This window comes from Heterocephalus glaber, unplaced genomic scaffold, assembly GCF_053883595.1.
Source record: "Heterocephalus glaber isolate CG9 unplaced genomic scaffold, H.glaber_assembly_v1.0 deba00001442, whole genome shotgun sequence".
NCBI lineage: Eukaryota > Metazoa > Chordata > Mammalia > Rodentia > Bathyergidae > Heterocephalus > Heterocephalus glaber.
The window spans coordinates 46251838-46265583 of NW_028258296.1; the positions used below are offsets into that span (position 1 = coordinate 46251838).

General features: G+C 40.1%; 1 protein-coding gene and 1 pseudogene across 4 annotated transcripts in view; both read left to right on the forward strand.

Moving 5' to 3' along the window:
• Nucleotides 1-4948, forward strand: part of Rap1a (RAP1A, member of RAS oncogene family) — an 85888-nt gene extending 80940 nt beyond the window's left edge. For all 4 annotated transcript variants that reach the window (XM_004853723.4, XM_021265669.2, XM_021265670.2 and 1 more), the window contains 2 exons: nucleotides 1905-2020; nucleotides 3205-4948. In XM_004853723.4, the coding sequence (XP_004853780.2) occupies nucleotides 1905-1991 (87 nt within the window). In that variant the 3' untranslated portion in view covers nucleotides 1992-2020; nucleotides 3205-4948. The remainder of the gene's footprint in view (nucleotides 1-1904; nucleotides 2021-3204) is intronic.
• Nucleotides 930-1084, forward strand: LOC147827729 (U2 spliceosomal RNA; annotated as a pseudogene).
• Nucleotides 4949-13746: the final 8798 nt, after the last annotated feature.

The following is a 13746-nucleotide window of genomic DNA, read 5'->3' on the forward strand; positions in this document are numbered from 1 at the left end:
TTACCATTTTGTTTATAAATTGTTTTCAAGCTTTTCTTAGAAATAAGGTAATAGTTAAGTCGTTTCAAGATGGGAGTGGGAAGGATGAGCCAAAAAGAAAAGAATAGAAATGAGTTATAGCTTTGCGATAAATCACTATCTTTTTAAAATAAATAGATAATTCTTTATCATCTTTAAAAAATATAATAGTTTACTATAAAATACTTTACATCTAAAATTTACTCAAGAGCTAAGAACAATAAAAATTACTTTTCATATAAATTACCATTTATTAACATTTTTGCCAGTTATTTGCAGAAATCACACCCCTTTATTACTAAATATTTTAATATATGTATCCTTGGATCAAAGACATTCTCTTACACAAACACAACACAACAATTAAAATCGGGAAAATTGGAGTGGGAATGTGGCTCAGTGGTAGAGCACTTTCCTACCATGGACAAATTCCTGGGTTTAATTCCTAGCACCCCAAAATAAATAAAAAATAAAATCAGGAAAATTGACATCAACATAATTCATATTCAGACTTTTCCAGTTGGTCCCTGTAGTGTTCCTTAAAAACAGTACATTTTAAAAAGTTCATCTCTACAAAGCAGCGTTTATGCCAGATAAGTATTAGTAAGGAGCTTTTATAATATTTGTTTGTATTCCAGGTCATTAAAAAAATTAGTGTTTCCATTTCATGGCAGAGAATCAGATTCAGCTGGTCTGTTTCATAATTCAACACTTTGACATACTTAGAACTATGAAACTATATATAAGCATCAGAATTAAAATAATCTGCTTTGTGAAATAAATAGCTTTGTATTTTTGTCTTTGATACTATGAACAGTATTTGCATCCAGCAGTGAATCCACAAGATTCATTGACGTAGAATTTGTCACTTCAATTCAAGGATCAGTAAACCTTTCCTGTTCAGTACTTCAGTCGCTTCTCTGCCTTTTGACTAAGATCAAGTGTGGTATCTGTTTAGTGCTTCAATTAAAATTAACCTCATCAAAAGGGGCCAGATAACAATTATGTGCCTCTGCATATGATACCTGAAGAGGGACATAAAACATTTTATCTTATTTTAGCCAAAAATGCATAACATGAATCTAATCATGAGGAAACAGCAACCTCATATTGGAAATTCTATAACTTTACTACCCTCAAGTCAAAGTCCAGGGAGCTGTTCTGCATTTAAAAAAAACTAGTGTCAAGAAACAAAGTGCAGTGTGTGGGGGCCTGGATGGATTCTGTCTCTGGAGGGGAAAGTTACTTTTTAGGGCATCATTGGGGTAACTGATAAAATTGGAATTTGGAATTTGCACTGTAGATAATACAAAGTAATGTATCAGTGCTTACATGTTTTGAATGTGTTAACTGTAATAATGGTTATATAAGAAAATATCCTTGTTCTTAGGAAATACACATTCAACCTTTAAGAGATGTGTGGTATGCAAACTACTCGCAAATGGTTCAGAAATAAATATATGTATGGAGAGAGAAAAAAATAGTAAAGTAAAAGTGGCAAAATGTTACTGAGTGGTGGATCTAGGAAGAATATACAGAAGTTCTTTGGTACTGTTCTTACAACTTTTCTGTAAGTTAAAGTTTTCACTACCTTTTTACTGCCAGGTTTGTTGTTTTTTGGTTTGGGTTTTTGGTTTGTTTTTTTGTTTTTAAGATGCCAGTTATTTTTCTTAGTCTAGCAGCAAGTGTACTTCCTAAATAGGTAAGTCCTGCTTTACCCTGCCTGAAAGTCAGCTGAGACTTCTAAGAAACCTGACTTCAAACAAAACAAAGCAACAAAATAATAGACCTTAGAGTAGAAAAATATTTAACAGAACCAGAATTTTTTTTTGGAACAAAGTCTCAAATATTGGTTGAATAAGTACTTTTCCTTTGTTTTTATTTAGATATTTTATGACCTGGTCAGACAAATAAATAGAAAAACACCAGTGGAAAAGAAGAAGCCTAAAAAGAAATCATGTCTGCTGCTCTAGACCTGAAGTCAGCAGCAGCTCTGAGCCAGGTAAGATGCCTTTCTCATCGCCACCTCCTTTTGGGTTTTTTCCAACTTTAATCCCATTTTACTTACTCTGGGAATTTCTCAGTTTCTGTACCTTGCACGTGTGACATACCTTGTAAATATTGTTTCCTCCCCATGAGAATTTTAAGGCTTGAGGGTGAGAATCCTGCCTGATTTGCTCACCACATCCCTGGTGCTTGCTGCAGAATGAGTATTCAAAATACATGGTTTGAGGCTGGGTGAGTAGCTCAGTGGTAGAGTATTTGCCTAGCATGTAAGAGGCCCTAGATTGGATCCCCAGTGCTTCAAAAACAGAATAGGGCTTAGCTACACATAGTGGCACATGCCTGTAGTGTCTCCTATTCAAGAGGCTGAGGCAGAAGGATCACAAGTTCAAGACCTACCTGGGCAACTTATTGGGACTCTGTATCAAAATTTAAAACAATAAAAAGGACTGATGATATAGCTCAGTGCTCCTGGGTTCAATTACCAGTACCACCTGGAGAGGGTGCTCATTCTTTCACTGAGCGATAGACTTGCTGATTTTTCTGCCCTTGAGTTTGTCTATATGTCATCTCTTCTTGCCTTAGCCTATATTAGAAGTGGTAATCTTTAATATATACAATCATGAAATGGTTGAATGCAGAATTTCCCACAGAAAATTTATTCAACCAATTGTCATTCTTCAGTGGAGAAGGAACTTTTTTTTTTTTTGGTATGGGGGATCGAACTCGGGTCCTTGTGCTTGCGCAGCAGGCGGCAAAACCACTGAGCTAAATCCCCTGCCGAGAAGGAACTTTTATAAATAAGGTGCTGATAGGTTAGAAACAAAATATTACTGTTTTCACAGATAGGACTGCTGGATATAATGTGAAACACTAAGTGTAATAAAACTGAGGATGAACTAAAGTTGATCAATTATAGACTTTCTATAAAATCAGTCTTCTATATTTTTAAAAACATTTTCCAATTGCCCTGTTACTGTAGCTGTTTAGTATATTGATTAGCCAAGATCACTTTTGCTTAGGGTCTTAGGCATAACTATGAGTTCTACCACTGAGCTACACATGTAGCCTAAGACCATTGTTTCTATGTTATTGGATATCTGCTTGCTTACTACCATCTTCTGATATCAAAAGAAAACCAAATATATATGTATGTATATCTGTATCTATTCAATATTCCAGATTATAGGAATGAAGAACTGTTGCCTAATTGGAAAGTGCCAGCATTCCAGACTTCAAAAAACAAATCCGAAGAGGCTTCTCCTGTTTTATATATTATGTGAAGAATTTAGATATTATATTGGTTTGCACAAGTTCCCTGGAGAAAAAAATTGCTCTGTGTATATCTCTTGGAAAGTAAGACAATAGCATTCTCCTTTGCAATAGCAGTTATAACAGATGTGAAAATAAATATACTTGACTCTGATACAATTATACTAAAGAGCATGGATGCATTTCAAGTGTTAGATATTGCTACTATAATCAAATAATTTCATATTGACCTTTTTATCATGATTCCTCCCTGTCAAGCACTAAAAAGTTGAACCATTATACTTTATATCTGTAATGATATCAATTATGAAATTTCTCAACTCATTGCAGCAGATAACTTTTTTGAGTCATTGACTTCATTTTATATTTTAAAAATTATGAAATATCATCTGTCATATTCTAGTTAAAATTGTGCATAATGCTTTGGAAAAATGGGTCTTTTATAGGAAAAAAACTGATATAACTGATTTCTACAGCTTTCAAAGCTAAAATATATAATATACTAAACCAACTCTAATATTGCTTCTTGTGTTTTACTGTCAGATTAAATTACAGCTTTTATGGATGATTAAATTTTAGTACATTTTCATTTGGTTTGTGTGTTTTTGTTATTGTTTATAGGTCTAAAGCCTTTATTTTATAATGACCACATTGTTTTAAGTGCAACAGTAGCTCCTTTCTACCTGATATCTGCAGAACAGTTGGCTTTAAATGATACTAACTGATTTAAGAACAGACTTTCTTTCTGTTCTAGATATATTTATTCCTACTATACAGTAAAATCCATCAGACTACATAGAATAATTTTGTATATTCTCTCTGAATCTTAAAGATTGTATCTTATTGAATAAAATATCCTACTGTGTATTATTTTTATATGTAAAAAGATAAGTTTAATACTGTATCAGGGTTTAACTTTTACTATTTCAGTCTTCCACAGCTTGTAATTTCAGTAAGGGAATCATTTTGCCATTGTTAATTTGCTAGGTGTAGGTCCACCAGTGAAGTGTTATGTGGAAATTTTCAAACTTGCTTTATAATAGTTTGAAGAATTTGAGAGAAGTGAGTGAAAGTTAAAACACATAAAAGCGATGTTAGTAAATGCTCTAAGAACTACATATGAAGTAGTATAGTACTAGTAATATGCAAGAGTTAAATTTTTAGCTGGCTGTCTAGTGGTGCTTTGCTTTTCCTTCCATTTTAACAAAAGATAGGGCTTAAGAAGGACATGGACATGGGGTGATATTATTTATGTGTTCTCCATAAAGCGAGGTAGAGCAAACAGCTTGTTAGCCGATTAAATGCTACAGAAGAAAAGAAACAAGCTTAGGAAACCCTGTGCCTTGTCCCCAAATATCAAGGAGGAGACCAGTCCTAGGAAGTCTAAATCAGTGCTCAGGGATCTAGATACTGTCTTGTTGCGACTAGATGTGAAGAAGTATTCAAGTGGTCAGCCCATCAGTTACTAAATTGAAATTTAAAAGTCAGCTTTCAAATATAAACTCTGATCGACTGAGAAAATGTTTAAAATATTGTTTTAGGGCCAGGAATTTAGCTCAGTGGTTCTGCCACCTGCCTCGCAAGCACAAGGACCTGAGTTCAATCCCCGGTACAAAAAAAATAAAAAATAAAATATTGTTTTAAAAATTGGAAATTGTATTATTTTGAGTTTCTAATAAACTTAGTTACCTAACACATCCCTTCATCTGATCAAGTTAGTATATACCTGTGATTAAGGGACAGAAGAATAGAATAAATTTGAAAAATAAGTGAAACCTTACATCCAGTTTGTCGGGGTTAGAGAAGCCTTTTCCTTTTTTTAGGTGAGGTCTTGCTGTGTTGCCCAGGCTGATTTCAAATTCCTGGGCTGAAGCAGTACTCTTGCCTCAGCCTCACAAGTAGCTGGGACATGCCACTGTGCCTGGCTTAGAGGCATGCTGTACTGTATTTTGAAGTCCTCTAATGTCATTCTGTTTGAAATACCTCTCAGACATTCTTTGGACAAACATCTCACAAACCAGTAGAGGTTGCTAAATACTATCTTTTTACAATAGGTTATTAGTTATTTGCTACATTAAATAGAGATCATTACAACTAAGTTTCAGTCTCAACTAGTAGCATTAAAAATTCAGTGTTTTCTATTTTAGAATGTAGAGGAGAAAGATAATTGTCATCGGATTCCTTTGTCATATCTTATACAGCCCACTTGGGTTGAGGGAGAAACTATAAAGTGTCTTTTGGTGCACAGTGAGTGGTATGCAGAGCAGGACCAGCTGATCACCGATGTGCATGGGTACCTCAAGGAAAAATGTATCCTGTTAGAAAATGAGACAGGCAGATTTTCATATTGTCCCACATGAGCTCCTCCTTAGTCTTGTTTCCAGTGGAAAGGGTACCTGAAACAAGATGTATTTTTGTAACTGAAAAATCAAGTCTCTAGGATATTATTTGAATCTCGTATGATAAATATCTAGGAACTGATGCCATAGTAGTCTCTGGCTGTTTAAGGCATAATAGCTTTGGCTATATGAACAACATATAACTTAAAGGAGGCTTGATGCTACAATTGATAGTTTGTTTTTTTTCCAACTAAAACACAAACTACTATAATGGCTTGTTAGTGCTCCCCAATCCAGTTTTAGAAATTGTAAAAGTAAATGCATAATATAACCATAATCTCCACCAGGGGGAGCTTCAGCGCCATTAACACTTCTACGGACATTGCATTAAAAATATTAAAGCCAGGGCTGGGGATTTAGCTCAGTGGTGCTGTGTCTGCCTCACAAGCGCAAGGCCTTGAGTTCGATCCCTGGTAGCAGGAAAAAAAAAAAAAATCAAAAATATTCAAGCCAGTCTCTTCAATGCACACTACATTCTCCACAAAGAGGCTCTTCCTCAAAAGTTTACAATCTAACTGGACAGAGAAGATATACAAACGAAATTCATCAAGGATATAGATAATACTAACTAAACTGTGCCCACTTACATAGTTCTCTTAAGAATGTGTGGAGAAATATGCTGGTTGGGGTGTTAGTCCCTTCTTTTCATAACTCTGAACTCAACTCTTTGGCACCTTGATCCACCATCATCAGTGGCCACTTCTTACTTCAGTGAAACACTCCTCTTCCTTTAAGTTATGTACTTGGAAAAGTTAATATTTAGGGGAAATACTGGCCTTTATTTTTGTTACCAACTTTATTAAAGCAGATGATTTGGAATTATTTTTCTCTGCACATAAATAGTAATAGAACAGTGCATTTTTTTGTACCTAGACAGTTTAATATAACTCCTTATCCTTGTAGGTACATGCGTACTTGTCATTTCATATGCCTGAGTTTTGTTTTAGGAACTAAAGAGCAAAAAAAGAATTAAGAATTTGGTATTTTCCTTTGTACACAATCCTGGTAGGATGTTAGAAAACATAGAATATGCTCTGATAAATTATGTCTCTTGGAACCAGAATGTGAAGAAATTACCAGGTAATTTGGAAGAAAAAATAATTTGTAAAATAGCCTTTTAGTTTATTTTGGTCTTATATTTTTTGAAGGTGCTAAATACATATTAAAATAACCCAGCTTGGCCAGAGATTTGGCTCAGTGGTTCCACTGCTTGCATTGCAAGTGCAAGGTCCCAAGTTTGAACCCTGGTACCAAAAATATAACCCAACTTGAATCAGCTCCAAACTTAAAAGAGCCAGAGTGGTTTGGGTGCTTGTCCAGGAACTGGAAAGAGCACATCTTTCAGAGAGGAAAGTGAATGTGAGCTTTGAGTAGTCTAACCACCCAGCTGTTGGCATTCATATTCTCCAAAAACATAAAAATTAAGTCAGTCTTAATGCAGTACAGATATTCCACTGGTACAGATTTTTCTTACTGCAGTTTCATCTCGGGTTCGTTCAGTGTGGAGTCTACTTACTGCACTGTCTTGCTTAAGTATTTTTGTTGAGAAAAGCTGGAGGCTTTAACTGGATGCCTAATTCTGTTTTCTTAGAAAGCAATATGGATTGTTTTGGGGTATTGGAAGTGCAGGTTCTTTGGGCTTGTTAAGAAGTGTCCTCCTGTGATTCTGGGCCCAAGGTGTGATATACATTTCCCACTAATTGCTTCTCTTAAGAAGCAAGAGGATAGTTGTTCCTCTTGAGGAAAAGCCTTAATAAACCTTTCTATTTTAAACAGTAGTGTGACTCTTATTTTGGATGTTGTTTCCAATGATTTTTTTTTTTAAAGCTTAACCATATCCAGGTTCTTACACGAATGTTGTAGGGCCTATGCAACGTCCTTATGGGCCTATCAGGAAGTACATCTTGTGCTTCTGTTGTATACCCACACACCATACTGGGAATACAGTGGCTATAGACCAAATCTTTTCCTTTGTGGAGTTTTAATCTTTAGAAAATGGTAAAAGACCCATGTGGGGTGTGTGTGTGTATGTGTGTGTGTGTGTGTGTGTGTGTGTGTTCAGTGATGAATGAGTGCTATGAAAGCATTACTTAGTGCAAAGGGTCAGAGTGCTTGGCAAAGGGATGAGGTAGTAGTGGGTGAAAGGGAGCAAGCTGGTTATTTGAGTAAGCATTTGAAGGGTACAGCCTATGTAACTGTAGCCTATATAGGAAGAAGAACCTTCCATGCACTGGAAAGTCTTTGCATGTGCCATATGTAGACATGTGCCTGGCATGTTGAAGGACTAGCAAAGAGATCAATATATCTGGAGCTGGGGGACCAAGGAGGAGAATAGAAGTAGATAATTGAGAAGCAATGGGATTGAATATACGGAAATTTACTTCAGTGTTTACTCTGAGTGGGGTCCATGGGAAGGACTTAGCAAAAGATATGACATGACCTGACTCAGCCATACTGCATCATCAGGAATCTTCTAATAGGTTGAGGATAGCCTAGATAGGGGCAAACATGGAAGCAGAGACCAGTTAGAAAACTGAATAATGTGATAAATGGTGGTAGCAGGGAAAAGTTTGTATTCAGATATGTTTTGAACGTGGAGCCAGCAGGATTTAGTGACACATATATGTATGATAGAGATTGGTAAGAGTTGATGCCAAGATTTGGGGACCGATAGTCAAGACAGGGAAGATTATGATAGGAGCAAATGGGAGGGGACCAGGGAATTCAATTTTCAACATGCTGATTGTGGAAAGTATGTCACATTCTAGAGATTTACAATAGGTAGTTGAATTGAGTCAAATTCAGGGAAAGAGGAAACAGGAGATTTAAAGGTAATATTTTAAAATGTGAGACGAGACTAGGTAGGATGGCTACAGTTAAGTGTAAATAAAGAGATCCCTGAGATACTCTACAGAGGTTGGGAGATGAGGAGTTAGAAAAGCACCTCATGTGTTGGTGCACATCTGTAATCCCAGCTACTTGGGAGGTGGAGACAGGAGGATTGGTAATTTGAGCCCAGCCTGGGAAGCTTGTTGAGACCCTGTCTCAGAAAACGGTTGGAGATGTAACTCTGTGCAAAGGCCCTGGGTTTAATCCCCTGTACCATACCATCAAAAAAAGGGGAAGTAGTAGAGGTCACCGGTGACCTTGGTGGACTATCAGTGGTTTGGTGGAGACCATGTCGGGGAAGTATGGGAAAAAAAGTTGTGGACCTCAGACATCACTGACTACATAGTAACATACACGAAACAACATGTGTGTTAATAGGAATGATCCACTAAGAAGGTAAACTGAGTAAACTAAGCATAATGTACCGTGAAAGTAAGCTGACCCAGATATGGGGGTGGAAGACAGTCTGTAGATATAGGAACTTGTATTTCACAAAAAACTATAATGAAGTACAAAGAAAATTTAAGCCTGTAGTCCCAGCTACTTGAGATGCTGAGGCAGGAGGATCACTTGGATCACCTGGACAACAAAGCAAGAAGACTGCTGCTTCAGGGAGGAAGGAGGAGCAGAAGTTTTAAGCACAAAAAATTGTAAGACAGAGGAAAAAATGATTTCTCAAATTTTAAATACTCCAGAGGGAATAGATTGATCTAGGCCTTTAAGGGAGGATGGAATTTTCTACAGGTTAGAGTAGAAAAGAATATTACAGGCAAATTTCAGGGAAAAGCAAGGTATAGAAGACCAACATGAACAAGAAATTAGCTAGTTTTGACGGGTGTTGGATATATGGACAAAATACCCTGGAGTAAATTAGGGCCATAGCATGGCAAGCCTTGAAACAAGAAGTTGGTAATGTAGGAGGGAGAATTAGGTAAATAACTAGGTCATAGACTAGGTGAGGACAGGCATGGAGAAATTTCAGAACTCAGGATGAAGTGGTTACTCCCATGAACTCGCACATTTATCCTACTCTTAGTTTTTCATTTCAATTCCCCTCTTTCTCTAATAAAGATGATCTTTGAGATCAGTTAGACTAGTGTTCAATTTAGAAGGGAATCAACATTAATACTTTGGCACTCAAAGATGGTAACAATGAAGAGAGAAAACACCTTTCCTTTCTCTTTTTCCTGCTTTACCAGTCATAGTTCTGCTCCCTTGCACTTTTTAGCATAGTACCCACCATCTAGTGTGCACACAATAAATATTAGTTCACACCCCCACTTTCTAGGTTCAGTTCTTCACAGCCCCTCTAGCTGTTCTATATTATGAATGCTTTCTGAGAGGATTCTTTTTTTTTTTTTTTGGTACCAGGGATTGAACTCAGGATCTTGTGCATGTGAGGCAGGTGGTGGAATCACTGAGCTAAGTCCCTGGCCCCTGAGAGGATTCTTTTTTAATCTACTCACCCACCAGGATTGGATCATCAAGCCATCCCTTGTGGGCTGGAGGAAGGGCATAAGCCATATGTAGTTAAGCAGCCCATTAAGTCTGCCCTAAGCATTGCTGTGGGTTAGTATTTTGAAGGAGTCACAATGATTAATGTGATTAATGCACAACCATGCAGTCTTCCCAGTTTGTTTTTCTGTTCTTGTTTTTTTTTTTTTTTGGTACCGGGGATCAAACTCGGGTCCTTGTGTTTTTGAGGCAGGCAGCAGAACCACTGAGCTAAATCCCCAGCCCCCCAGTTTGGAAAAATAGGACTTGGAGTAGTGGGACCAGAGATAGTCCCTCCCTGCCTGTGTTCCCTGGAGAAGGAATGTATTTTATTTATTTATGTACTTATTATTTTGCAATGTTGAGTATTGAACTCAAGGCTCACACTGACCTGCATCTCCAGCCCTTCTTATTTTTGTGACAAAGTCTTTCTAACTTTCTCGGTCTGGGCTCAGACTTGCAGTTCTACCTCAGCTTCTTGAGTAGCTGGGAAATGCCATCACCTCTGGATTTTTTTTTTTTTTTTAATGTTTTAGGCAGTGCTGGGGACTAAACCCAAGTCCTTTTGCACATTAGACAAGCACTCTACCATTGAGCCACACCCTTAGCCTATAGGGAATGATACATTTAATGGAGAAGTTAAGACGTTTTGGATCCCTGTACTCCTAGCAGGGTAGCCCACATCAGAAGCTTTGGAATTTTTTGGACCCTGGGAATCACTGATAGAAAGCTAATCCCTTATTTTCTGGAATATGAATTGACTATCTGAACAGATGCTTGGAACCTCAGCCCAGGGACTACAGCAGCTGCTTCAGTCAGTCTGGTCTAGTACTGTATGGTGCCTGGGCCAGATGTGGGTGTGGGGTTGTGTGTGGAGGCTTTGGGCTGGTACCAGCTTTGGCACCTCTGATCAGGGAGCTGTGTCTATGCAAGGGCTTCAGTTGCTGCACTTAGCCCATTTGAAAGAACTTCTTGCATTTAAAGAAAAAAAATGTCTGATGCCCTCTTCTTTCCCACCACGTGTACACAAATGGCTCTACACATGCTGCCTTGCTGGCAGTTCAATCCCAGTAAGGGGACAATGCCTGGAGCATGGCCAGCAGTGGCGCTGGAGGTAGGGAAGGCGTGCGACACCCAACTCTCCACTTCCTTCCCCATTGCCCTGCCCTGTCCTGTCCTCCTTCAACAGTCACAATGCAGGGAGGAGAACCTAGCAGACTCAGTGTCCCCCGGAGGGGTGGAGGGCCCCCAGAAAGCAAGTTCGAAGGAATTCCAGGGTAGGTAAGTCTGGGACTAGATGTTACCGAAGAGAATAAAGAATTGAACCAGGTGTAGAAGGCTGGTAGAAAAAGATCGAGAAAAAAAGGGAGAAAACTTGCAGGCTGGGGTAAAGGTGATAACCTTTAGAATGACAAATAAGACCTGCTGGGGATTGAGCAAGTATTCGAGAGAAGTGGCTGTGATCATCTGAAGGTAGGGCCTGAGCCCTGGGCAACCCATGGACAGCAGGACAACAGGGACTGCGGCAAGAGCGAGGGTGAAGGCGAAGGCTCCCCATACAACCTGCATTAAAATAGAATTCACCTAAGGAGCAGAACAGAGGGCACAGTATCTTGGAGAGAGGGGGGCTGTGTTGGAGAAGTTTCCTGCTCTCTGACTTTGACTGCAGCTTCCCTGTCTCCTGGGGAATCAAGGCAACTGAAAAAGCCTTGACTCTTGGCCTTCCCTAAAGCAGGAGCATCAATAGAGGACTCGGCCAGGGCTTATTCTGCAGAGTGGAGGTCACATTGGGACCCCCGTGTTCAGTGCTAGGGATACACAAATGAGGAATGAGCAGTTACAACCCTGGAGGTACTCAGTCTAGAAAGGAAGGACAGTTGCACAGAAGTGACTTACAAAGAATGGTTGTGGCAGAGCTACAGATAAGGTCTCTGGAAAGGCTTTGAAGATAGCTAGCCTTCAGACTGCACAGCGCAGGCTAAGTAAAAGCCAATGTGAGGTGCAGAATTGATTCCTCAGGAAACAGCACAGGCAGACATGAGAAACTCAAGCTTGGAGCATTCAGAATAACCTCTCTGAGATAAAGCTAACAAGAAGTGTCCAGAATAGGCCAAGTTAGTCAGTTGGGGTCTAATTGGGCAGGGCTGGGCCTCTGACACCTGGAGAAGACAGAAAACAGGTGAGAAGGAAGTCATAGGCGCTCACAGACATCCTGCACCCCTCTTGTATCCTTATAAACCTGGACGATACTGCCACAGCCTCCATGACAAAGGGGCTAAGGAGAGGAAGGCAGGAAAGGGAATTCCAGCGGCCAGTGGGGGCGATAGAGGACAAGAAAAACCTGATTCTTGGGATGCGCGCTTCCCCTGCAAACCAGCACCCAGCAGGCAACTTGTGGCCATCGCTGTCAGAGGGAGAGGGCTCTAGGAGGGAATACCACTCAGAGCTGGGTAGTGGCAGGAAGAGCCTAAGTTGGGAACCAGAGAGAGCGAGATGCAAAGCACATGGGAGGAGGTATTTGTCATTAATTCCTACACATGGGCAGATGGGCTGTGTTGAAGGTGTCCCTAGAGTGGCACAGCAAGGGTGAATGGGTTGTGTGGAGTGGAGGAGTGCTGCAGCCTAGAACTGGGCAAAGTCCAGCCAGTCAGCTTGCTCCCTCAACCCAAGCCTCACCACCTTTTCCCTCATACTGGGAAAAGGAAGTAGAAAGTGGTATCGTCCCTACATCAGGTTACCATTTTCCCAAACTGTTCAGGGTCACACTGGTCCTCACTGGCCTCTAGCCAGGAGCCCAGAGACGCTTTCAAGGGAGCACTGGGAAAGCTGAGGAGAAAGAGGACTTCAGTGGGGGACAAGAATATAAGAGTGTCAACTTGCAGGAACATTGGTGAGGCTGACATTGTAGTGTGTGTGTGTGTGTGTGTGTGTGTGTGTGTATCAGGCAGGGACTGGAGGTGGTAGATGGAAGAATGTGTTGAGACTGACTGAAGGGGAGAGTGACAGGTAGAGGCAGGAAGTAAGTCCTCTAGCAAGGGGATCTTCCACCTGGAGGTCCTGTTTTAGGACTTTGACAGAGGAGAAGGCAAGAGCCATCCTCTCAGTAGTCCTTTGGGTGACTGTGCTGTGTGGTCTTGTCCTGAGGCCTTTCTAGCCCATCGCCCATCACCCCTCACCAGGTAATACCAGCCTGAGCCCCAGGACCCCTTGCAGAGGAGGGAATGGATTTGAGGATAGCCAGGGCAGCCCTAGGCCGCTGGCCTCCAGTGGCTAGGAGGAAGGTGAAGAGAGAGCTGTGGCTTGGCAGAGACTCCAGCACCTATGGCCGAGGGAACAGATGGGAGACCAGATTGAGGCCCTGAGGTGAAGGTGACACGGAGGACAGCTGGAGAGCTGGGGTGCAGGGTGGAAGGGAGTTTCCCTAGAGCAGATCCATAGGTGGTGGGGTCCTCAAGCACCTACCCCCAGCTCCACCAAGGCTGCTGCCCTTCTCCATCCCCACCCCTATGTATCTTCCTTCCAGAGTATGAGCATATTTGGCACATAATGGCCCACTGTATCTACACTGTGCCAAAGCATATTCATAGCTGTGATTTTTTTCTGATCCTTGCCACAATCCTATGAGGTAATGAGAGTCAGTATACATTTCTTAACAGAAAAGAGACCAAGA